The sequence below is a fragment of the Neophocaena asiaeorientalis genome, unplaced genomic scaffold, assembly GCF_003031525.2.
Source record: "Neophocaena asiaeorientalis asiaeorientalis breed wild unplaced genomic scaffold, Neophocaena_asiaeorientalis_V1.1 scaffold327, whole genome shotgun sequence".
In the NCBI taxonomy this organism is placed as follows: domain Eukaryota; kingdom Metazoa; phylum Chordata; class Mammalia; order Artiodactyla; family Phocoenidae; genus Neophocaena; species Neophocaena asiaeorientalis.
In genome coordinates, this window is record NW_020174560.1 from 7,343,143 (window position 1) to 7,353,035 (window position 9,893).

At 58.4% G+C, this 9,893-nt stretch overlaps 2 protein-coding genes across 7 annotated transcripts in view; one reads left to right on the top strand and one right to left on the bottom strand.

Annotated features, from left to right (window-relative positions):
* Positions 1-1,661: 1,661 nt before the first annotated feature.
* CA4 (carbonic anhydrase 4) lies at positions 1,662-9,230 on the bottom strand. The gene is made up of 10 exons (XM_024757548.1): positions 9,227-9,230; positions 8,464-8,507; positions 8,050-8,125; positions 5,733-5,786; positions 4,622-4,777; positions 3,745-3,890; positions 3,527-3,625; positions 3,198-3,261; positions 2,912-3,078; positions 1,662-2,518 (listed from the first exon to the last, which is right to left on the bottom strand). The coding sequence occupies exons 1-10, from the start codon at positions 9,228-9,230 to the stop codon at positions 2,324-2,326; spliced, it is 1,005 nt and encodes a 334-aa protein (XP_024613316.1). The 3' UTR covers positions 1,662-2,323.
* The window catches only part of ZNHIT3 (zinc finger HIT-type containing 3), a 47,523-nt gene continuing 45,692 nt past the window's right edge, over positions 8,063-9,893 (top strand). For all 6 annotated transcript variants that reach the window (XM_024757717.1, XM_024757718.1, XM_024757721.1 and 3 more), the window contains exon 1: positions 8,063-9,758. Coding sequence is in view for 1 of the 6 variants with exons in the window: in XM_024757722.1 (XP_024613490.1) it covers positions 9,639-9,758 (120 nt within the window). In the remaining 5 variants the exon portion in view is untranslated. The remainder of the gene's footprint in view (positions 9,759-9,893) is intronic.

Below are 9,893 nucleotides of genomic sequence, written 5' to 3' on the forward strand. Positions count from 1 at the left end.
GGCAGCAGCCGGGGGTTGGAGAGGCCCAGTCTCCCCTACTTGCTAGAAAAGAGCTGGGACTTCCTGGTTCTGCTGCCACATTATTCACTGAACGTTGCCTTGAGGGTGTAGTTGGTGGGGAGGGGCAGTTCAGACTTCTGAGAGCCCTGAGCCTGAAAGGGGGAGGGGAGGAGGAGGGCGCAGCTTGGATCTTAGACCCCCCAGCCTGCCTGCGTGGGAACCAAAGAGAACAGGTTCGTGTCCACACACCCCCTGCTGACACAAGCTGCCTGCTGTTGCCATAGTGACAGTAATACCAACACCTCCACCAAGGCTGGCTGTGTGGTCAGCAGTGAAGGGAGGGGGTGCTTATTCTTGGTCACGAAGGAGGAAAGGGAGAGGGAGGCTGCTATGGAGGGGAGCAGCCCTCGTCCCTCAGCCTAGCTGCGGGTGGTCAGGGACTCTGAGGGTATCTGAGTGGGAGAAGGCTTAGAGGTCACCTCCTCCAACCAGCCCCCCTCCAGAGACCAACGGCAAGCCAGGGCTTCCAGCGTCCGTAGTGGAATCCCATGTGTGCTGACCTAGCTCTGCGTCTTCCTGTGGGAATCTATCTCATCACCTCCAGACGGGAAGCCTGTTACAGAGAGGTTGTCCCTGCACCAGCTGACCTGGCCCCGGCCCCAGGGCCCCTCGCCACCCAGCAAGGCCCATTCTTGGCCTCTTCCCCTCTTCTCATGCTCCTCCAAAATCCATTCTTCTTTTTTTTTTTTAAGTTTATTTATTTTGGGCTGCGTTGGGTCCTTGCTGTGCACCGGCTTCCTCTAGTTGCGGCTACTCTTGGTTGCAGTAAGCGGGCTTCTCATGCTGTGGCTTCTCTTGTTGCGGAGCGCGGGCTCTAGGCGCGCAGACTTCAGTAGTTGCGGCACGTGGGCTCAGTAGTTGTGGCACGTGGGCTCTAGAGCTCAGGCTCAGTAGTTGTGGCACACGGGCCTAGTTGCTCTGCGGCATGGGGGATCTTCCCGGACCAGGGCTCGAACCCGTGTCCCCTGCATCGGCAGGCAGATTCTTAACCACTGTGCCACCAGGGAAGCCCCCAAAATCCATTCTTAAAATCCATCTCACGGTCCTCCAAAACTCCAGCCCTGCCCTGGATGACGAGGTCCCGGAGCCTGAGGCCCCTCAACCCCTGGCCCCCAGGGCCCAGCCTGGCCTGGGACCCACCTGTGGGGCCCTTATTTCTTTCTCCCTGTTTTCTGGACCCTCCTCTCTGCACCTGCCGCCTCCTAGTCTCACTCCCTTCTTGGGCCCCAGAAAGGGAAAAGCCATTAGAGACAGGATCTTGGGGTGGGGCAGGTGTGCCTTCATTGAAAGCTCCTAAGTTCAAGGACCAAAGACCCTTGGATTCACCTGTGACCCAGTAGCTCCTGGATGAGGCATCAGTCCTAACTGCTCCCCGTATGCCTCACCCCTGCAGCCCCTGCACCACGGCCCCTCCTCCCCTCTCCCCCTTCCCCCTCCCCACCCTCCTCACCTGCCCAATGCCCACTGTCTCTCTCCCCCTCCCTCCCTCCTCCCTCCATCCATGCATGAACACTTGCTGGCCTCCAGGTGGCCTCCCCCCACTGCCTCCTGCAAGTCTTCTGATGGATGCCCCTTCCCACTGATTGACCACAGCCATTTGATACGGTGTACAATGTGTCTCTTTATTTATAGTGTCTCCTGCTAGACTGTGAACTCCAGGAGGACAGGCATTTTGTCTGTCTCATTCCCTGCCACAGCCCCAGTGCCTAGAACATAGATGCTCAAGAAACACTGGGGCAAATAAATGAACCCCACTACCCACCCCACCTAGGCTGTACCCACACAGGACCTGCACTCTCCACCACTAGTACAGGGCGGAAGGTGCTGGCCGGCTCTCAGCTGGCTCTGTCGTGGCCTCACTATGTGGCCTCCACCCAGCCTCCTTTCCTTTCTGGGCCTCAGCTTCCCCCATTATATAATGAAAGGCTGGATTGGAACTTCTCCAGCTGTGGCTGGGTTGGAGCTCTGAGGTCCCTTCGGCATCTCTCCAATTGGGGTGTCAACAGGGAATTCACAAAGGTGGGAGGGGTGCCGGCTCAGAAGAAATCTCCAGGCCCTAAGGCCCCACCCTGGCATGCTGGGGTGGGTTGAGGGAGCAGGGCAGCAGTAGTTGTGGGAACTAAAAACAGACGTAAGAGAGGTTTCCCAAAAAACATGTCCCTATTTTAATCGTCACCAAAGTCCAACCCGGGAAGCCTGAGGAACAGAGGCTCAAGCCCTCTTAAGGGCTGAGACCAGAGGTCAGGTGTCCAAACATGAGTCGTCATCGGCGGAAACCTGCTGTCAGGCAGGTGAGCACGGGGGCCAGCAGGGCAGGCAGCGGCAAGGGCAGCAGCCGTCCCGGGGCCTGGGACCTGAGAACCTGGCGCTGCCCCCGGGGCTGCAGGGGCCTGACATTGTCTGTCATTTTCAGTTTCTTCTCGTTGTCGTAATACAGCTTCTGAGAGAATGCCAGGATCTGTGGAAGGCACAGGGCTCAGCAGGGAGGGATGAAGCTGGCGGAGCTGCACTCCTCACTGTGTGACCTCAGGCCAGTCGCCTGGCCTCTCTGAGCCCCCTCAGGTTCTTGTGCAGAGGAAAAGAATCAGGGATGTAAAGTGCTTTGCATCCATGGGGGCTCAGCTCCCATGAGTGTCCTAAGCAGAGGGGACTCACAGCTCTGGGCTTTGAGGGCCTGTGATTACTACCACTATCATCACTGTTACCAGAGAACAGTGGTTCTCAAGCTTGAGCTTGCATTAGCCTCACCTGGGGGCTTGTTGAGCCCCAGACTGCCTGGGGCCCCCCACAAAGGGACAGTTTCCAGGACCTGACGCAGGGGAGGCTGCACCCTCGGCCGGGCCCCGTGTACCTGGTCCTTGTGGAGCTGAATGGGCTCCTGGAACACGGTCCAGACCACCTTCTCATCGCAGCCTGGTGTGGTGAGCGAGCCCAGGTAGCGGAAGTAGTGCCTCAGTTTCTCCTTCTTGGGGAGCAGGTCGAAGAGGCTGATGTTGTCTTTCAGCATGGTGTTCATATCTGGGGAGACTCACACACCTCACTCTGAGAGTACAGGCTCCTCCACCATCCAGACCTTCTTCTGTAGGAAGAAGTCTTCTCCCCTCCCCAAGCCCCCCGCCTCCCGGGTCCTGACTCACTGGGATTGGGGATGTCAGACAGCGCCTGCACCAGGGGCTGGAAGTTAACATTCTTGGATCCGGCCTGGAACAGGGGGGAGGGGCTTGAGAGAGGCTTGTGGGGGGCCGGTGGAGACCACCAGTTCACTCTCCCAGTCTGGGGTGGGGCAGGCCTGCAGCTTCCGGGACTGAGGCCCTCAAAGGCCCTGGGCTCCCCACATGGGGAGGTACAAGTCACTGAGAAACAGAGGGGAAGTCGGAGCTTCTCCAGCCCCTCCCGCCTTGCTGGGATCCCAGGTCTCTGGATCCTAAGAAGCAGCCCCTCGAGCCCTGAGGGATGGCAGCCCCACCTCCACCATGAAGGCCAGCACCGCGATCTCATCTTTGGGGTCCTGGTTCTGGTTCGTGTTCCTTGATGTCCCCTTTTCTTTCTCATGTACCACGTGCATCTGGTAAGGGGTGAGAGGGATGGAGAGAGAACCCGTCAGGGTGCTGGACCCTCCTTCTTGCCCAAGGCAAGTATACCCAGAGCCCAGCCAAGGCATCCACCTGGGAAGAGGCCCCTCACCTCCATGGCAAAGCGATCCCCGTCGAAGCTGTGCTCCGAGCCCCAGTCCAGCACCTTGGACCAGTGTAGGTGCAGCTGCTTGGCCCGGTACCGGGCGGCCAGTCCTCCTCCAGCAATCGAGGCCTCGTCCCCCAGCAACACCATCACTGGAGGGCACAGGAGCAGGCAGAGTCCTCGCACCCACCTCCCCCAGCCTCTCCCAGCCCCTCATCCCAGCTCCATCCAGGCAGGACCTTCTCTCCTACCTCGCACCCTTCACAGGCTAAGGTCCCGGGCCTGAAGGGACAGGAACAGTGGTACAGCCTGGACCTTCCCCTGGCCCCCTCCTCGGCCTCCCTGTCTGCCTCTCCCTCTGTACACCCCTCACTGCCCAAACATGCAACTCAGCCCGGTCCTGCCCGTGCTTCAACCCCCTCCATGCGTGGTGCCCCAATGCCCCCAGGGCCACGTCCAAACTCCTCAGCCCTGGGCAACCTGCCCCAGGCCCAGCTGGACTGACCCTGGGCTGGCTCTGGCCCCTCCTAGCTTCGCTCTGTCCTCCATGCACATGGGGCCACATGCAGCCCTTTGAACACCCCAAGCTGTTTCACGCCTCTGTGCCATGCTGTTCCTTCTTCCTAGAACCTGTCCCCTCCCCCACTACAGATTGCTCTGATACAGGATTGAAAATACTGATAGAATGTTCCCTCCTTTCCAAAGTCCACCCTGCTTTCCCCACCCCGCCCCCCCAGGGATTTTCAGCCTCTCCTCAGCAAAAGTGGACAACCCGGTGTGCCCTCCCAGGAGGAGCCCAACCCTCCAGTCCTTGGGGAACTTGGGTCCCAGGATCCCGTGCCCCTGATGTCCGGGGCCTGCATCCAGCCCATCTGAGACCTACCTGAGTGGCCATTGTTTTGCACGGCCCACTTTTGCTTCTTGTCATAGCCGGAGAAGGAGAAGGGTCCCAGGTTTGGGTCCAGCAGTGTCTTGGCGGTGGCGATGTTGATGGGGGACTGGCGGTCATTCTGGCAGCTATCGCCCCACTGGTCCGGCCCTGAGCAGGGAGGGAGGGTGGGCTGGGAGTCAGGGGCGCCTGGCACCGAGGTGTGGCATCCTCCACCCCACTCAGGTCAGGCCCAGCTCAAGGCAGCAAGGTCTTTGGATGGCTGGCAGGCTGTGCTGGGGGGATGCCCAGCACAGAACTCCACCCTCACCCTTCTCCCTCCTCAGACACTCACACTCACACAAAACCAGCAAGGCGTGGTGTGGACAGGGTAGGACTAGGGTGTGAGCTCTGGAGTAGGGGACCACCTCAGATGCTGGGCTGTGAAAGGAAAGCTCCGTGATAACCTGCTTCCTAGGGGTTCCGAAGTTCAAAGGAGGTTGATGGGAGAGTGTGTGGAAGCGGTAGAGTCCCCTGGAAGGGCCGCTTGTGAAAGGACCCCGTGACTTGACACTAAGCCTTGTCTGAGCCCTGGGAGGTAGGGAGGGAGCCCCAGGGGAGGCCAGCCCCCGGCACCCAGGACCTCCCACACCAGTGAGCGGGGCTGGGGGGTTGGGGAGCACTGTCCAGTCACCAAAACAGCAACGGTGGGAGGAAAGCAGATTGCAGGAAACTGGGCAGCGCTTGAAAAAGTACAAAGAACCGCCACCCAGGCCCACATGCAGGGGTGTCACTGGAACAGAATCAACTCTCCATTGTGTTATGAGAGGAGCAAAATGAATTTCTCCCTTTGATGCTGCTCCTTATTTCAGAGGACCAGAGCGCTGACTCTCCTGGTGTCAGAGACGACGACAGGAGGTCCCAGTAAAAACTCAGGTCACTCTATGTTCCCTGTGCCCTGAGCACCAGGAGAGAGAGAGAGAGAGAGAGAGAGAGAGAGAGTGTGTGTGTGTGTGTGTGTGTGTGTGTGTGTGTTAGGAGCTGATATCGGACTGGGGCCACCATCACCTCATCCTTCCCACCTTCCCTGCGTCTCCATTTCAACCTGGAGACTCGCTGCACTTACCCAAGCAGGTGTAGTTGGAGGGTTTGACTTGATTCTGGTAGCACCAGTGTGACCCTGGAACAGAGAAAGGAAGGATGTGAGGCCTGTGCAGAAGCATGTCAGTGTATCTGTGTACACACACGTCTGTCTCTATGAGTGCCGGTGAACTGTGTGCACACAAGCAACTCTGTGTGTGTGTGTGTGTGTGTGTGTGTGTGTGTGTGTGTGTACACAGTGGGTCAGAGGCTGGGAATATCCCTGGAGGCAGAACCTGGCCTGGGATGGGATAGAGCATTCCTGGGGTGCCATCCTGGGGGACAGAGGGCCCAGGGGAAGGAGCCTTAAGAAGAAACTGTAGGGATGGAGAAGGAGGCAGTCGAAACAGCCAGGCTCCAGGCATCCCTGACCCATAGCCAATCCACTGGTCCCCTTGCCCAGGGCACTGTCCTCAGACAAGGCAGACCAGACAGCCAGGAGCCCTGGAGGGGCCCTCCAAGGCGGGTCAGCTCTCCCCAGGGGCTAGCCTGGACACTCTCTACCTGTTGATCATCAGCCTCCCCCTCCCTCCTTGCATCCCCTCCCTCAAACCTGGAAGGGAGGCTGGTGAGAGGGGAAGAGGAGGCCCCCCAGGACAATACAGCCACGTTCAGCCTGGCTCCTTTCCCAGAGTTGATGCGATGATGAGGGAGATTAGGCTAGTCCCTCCCTGGAACACACCCTCTTGTGCTATTAAGACCCATTCTTGTCTAAACTCTCACAGTCCTGCAGGGAGGAAGGCGGCTAGGTCTTTTCCCCTGTCCCTCCAACCTGCAGTCCTGGTGTTTGGGACCAGACAGACTTGCCTTCCAATCCCCCACTCTGCCTCCGGACAGGAGAACCAACATCTCTGAAAAAAGGCTGCATCATGGATATAGCTCACTAATGCAAGATGTTGACAACAGGGCAAACTGTGCACATGGGAACCCTCTTCTCTGTGCTCTCTGCTTGATGTTTCCGTAAACCTGAAACTGCTCTAAAATTACTCTATTGATTTTTAAAAGAAAGTCTGTGCCAGCAGGGCGGACAAAGCATTTGATCAGAGCTGGAATTCTAGCTGGGCCACTTAGGAGCTATGGGTTTAGGGACAAGTCACTTAATCTCTCTGAGCCTTAGTTTAGCTGTCTGTAAAATGGAACTAATACCATCCACCTCATAGGACTGTGGGGAGGATTAAATGAGAGACGGTAGAGAGTGCTCCAGGCAGTTGGAATTTAGTCAAGTCCCTGACGAGTCCTTCCCTTGTCCTTGGCTTCCTCCCTCCCTCCCCTCCTCAGCCTCCCGTCAGGGCACAGATGGCCAAAGTCAAGGAGAGAAACGAAGTGAGCTGGAAAGAACTCAGGGATGAGGAAATTCCTAAGAAAAGCAGAGCTTCCTGCTCAGCCTGAGCACACCCATCCCCACCCAAGCCCACCTCCTCTGGGGTCCCTGCAATGGGCATGGGGTGGAGAGGGGGCAGGTTCTCGGCAGGGGCTGGGAGGAAGGCCAGGAGACAGAGCACCTATAGGAAATTGGCCACCCCGCACTCTGGGCCCTTCAGAGCCACCTGGGGTTTCCCAGTCTCCCAGGTCTGGATCAAATGCTGTGCCTACTTTGCTGACACAGCCTCTTTCAGAGATGAACAGTCCCTGCAGTGTCTTCCCCTGGCCAGTCCACCCCCTGCCCGGGACAGGGCTCTGCTGACCCTGGGACTTGCTGCATCTGGGGAAGCCTGACGAGGGTGAGCTCTGCAAAGGGCAGTGGCCACTTCCCATCCAGGCCCGTCTCTGCGTGTTGGCAGACTCTGATGCTGGAGCCCACCACCCGGCCTCCAGTCCTGGCTCTGACTCTTGCTTATTCTCTGCAAGAGAGTTCATTAACTTTTCTGAGCCCACTTTCTTCCTTCCTTCCTCAGGCAGAAGGAGCTGCCACTGATCTCCCAGAGGCAGTGTCTAAGGACACACTGGATGGGAGGTCATTTGCACCCGTGAAAGGCTTCCTGTTATGATTCTGCTGGGTCTCAGAGGTCCTGAAAGGCAGAAGGCACTCCAAGGTAGAGCTGGCCCCTGCTGGTGACTGATACCCAGGGGGAAGCTGTTTTCAGGGGAAGCCTGGCTTGAGCCGGAACCCTCAGGAGCCAGCTCTGATGGGTGGAATCCCTGTCAGCCTCCCTGGAGCCCATCTGGTCCAGGCTGAGCTTTTCAGAGGAATTTGCTCCTCCCTGCTTCTGGCTACAGCTCCTAGGGTTGTCATGGTGACCTCTGATCCACTGTCTTAATCACAGAGACTTTTGACCTGCTTGGTTGAATACTCTTGAACCTACCCTCTTTAGGAAGCAGAAGCCGGGAAAATGTGATGTTGATGAGGCCAAGGCTGGGGGTCAGGTCTGTATCCAAAGGCTGAAGGTAGGGGCTGGGTTTTAGGCAAGTGGTGGCAGGGTCACGGAGCAGCTCAGACTCCTGTACTGGTTCATGAGGGAGCAGCCCTTACAGATAATTACCAGCCAGTTCTCTCAGGCCACTTCCTAGAGGACCTGGGAAGGAGAGGAGCTACCCACAGGTCTTGGCTCCAAGCTCAGATGCTGCCTAGTCCATCTGCCCGGACCAGAGATGGAGTGAGAGAACTAACGACCATCTCCAGTCACCCAGCCACTGTCCCCCACCCTTGACGTACCCACCACCCCAGGCCCCTGCTTTAGAGCTGATTGAAGAAGTTCTCTCAGGTGGACCTTGCTCACCGCACCCTCCCACTCCAGGGGGAGGGAGGAATCCTGAAAACCAGCTCAGCGAAACCCGAAGATGCCCTGGGCAAAGTCTCAGCAGCTCCTGGCTAGGTCTGGGACTCTGAAGGGGCCTATGACCCTCTCCCCTCCTCTCTCCCTGTCAGCAGATGGTCTGAGGACGTCGATGTACAGCCTGGTCACTCTCCAGCCTCAGGTTCCCTAGGAGATGAAATGGGGCGGGGGGGAGGGGTGGAGAAGGCAGGACCCTCGGCAGCTCCCAGTCAGAAAGCCCCAGCCCTTAAGGGGAGCACAGCTTGTGAGAGGGGGCGGCTGAGAGAGAATCCTGGCTGGCGGGGCCCAGGCCATGTGGCTACAGAGTGCCTGCTATGTGCCACACAGGCACGGCACTAAGCACCTACTCCCACCATCTTATTTGAATCCTCAGAACAATACCTGAGTCAGATTACTCTCTGTTTTGTAAGCGAGGAAACCGACTTACCCAAGGAGGAAACTGACTTACCCAGGAGGGAAGTGACCCAAAGCCACACAGCTACAACGCAGCCGCATTAATTGCAAAGCATTTCTCTTTCTACAAGCCCAGCGGCTTAAGTAGGTTTCAGACCTCCAACCCTACATGTAAAAATGTTCACATCCCGCCTTTTCTGTTTCCTCCTCTCCTAGGAAGAGGCCGGGGGTGGCTGCGGGATGCCCCTCATACCCCACCATGGGCCAGCTAAGGGTCTCCTTCTCTGCTGCTGAGGGCACCCTCAGCCCTCACGCATGACTCCAAGAGAGGAGCATCTAGCTTTAGAGAGGAGATTCGGCCAGGTGGACCCCAAGGACCATCCAAGGGGTGGCTGAGATGGGGACTGGCAGATGGGGGCCTCCTTCCAAGGAGATGGCTCCCCGTGGGGTCGCAGAGAAGGTGCCAGATTGGATCCCTGTGCCCAGACGCTGGAGGCGCCTTCAGCTCCTTATCAAATATTAACACCCCTCTCCTGCCACCTTCCACATAGGCGAATAATTAAGAGCTCGGCCTCACCATTAATCTTTAAACGAAAATCACCCCGGCCGGAAAGACCGGCTTGGCTCGGGTCTCCGGATGTCCCCCTCCAGGCTCCCTACACAGTTCTGGAGGTGAAGGGTGCTGGCAGCGTCCGGGGACAAGGCACCCAGGGTGGGAAGCGGGGATGAGCGGGCCCCACCGCACCCAGTTTGTTGTCCTTGCCCCGGGCCGGGGGCAGCCACCAAGCACTGAGCCCCCGCGGGACGGACAGCGACCCACGACAGACGGAGGAACACCAGAAAGGGTAAGAAACGGAAGCGTGCGCCGCGGCGGCTCAGAGACGCATCCTTGCCCCGGACCCGCACGGCGCCCGGCGGAGGGCCGCGGGCCCCGCACACCGCAGTCGCGCACACGCTTTGCACCCGCTGCCCCGCGCCCG

Coding starts and splice junctions, on each gene's coding strand:
- CA4 (XM_024757548.1), bottom strand. Junction 5,787..8,049: donor GCTTCTGCTTCCTAAAGAGG/GTAGGTTCAAGA, acceptor TCTCTGTTCCAG/GGTCACACTGGTGCTACCAG. Junction 3,891..4,621: donor GCAAAACAATGGCCACTCAG/GTAGGTCTCAGA, acceptor TGTGCCCTCCAG/TGATGGTGTTGCTGGGGGAC.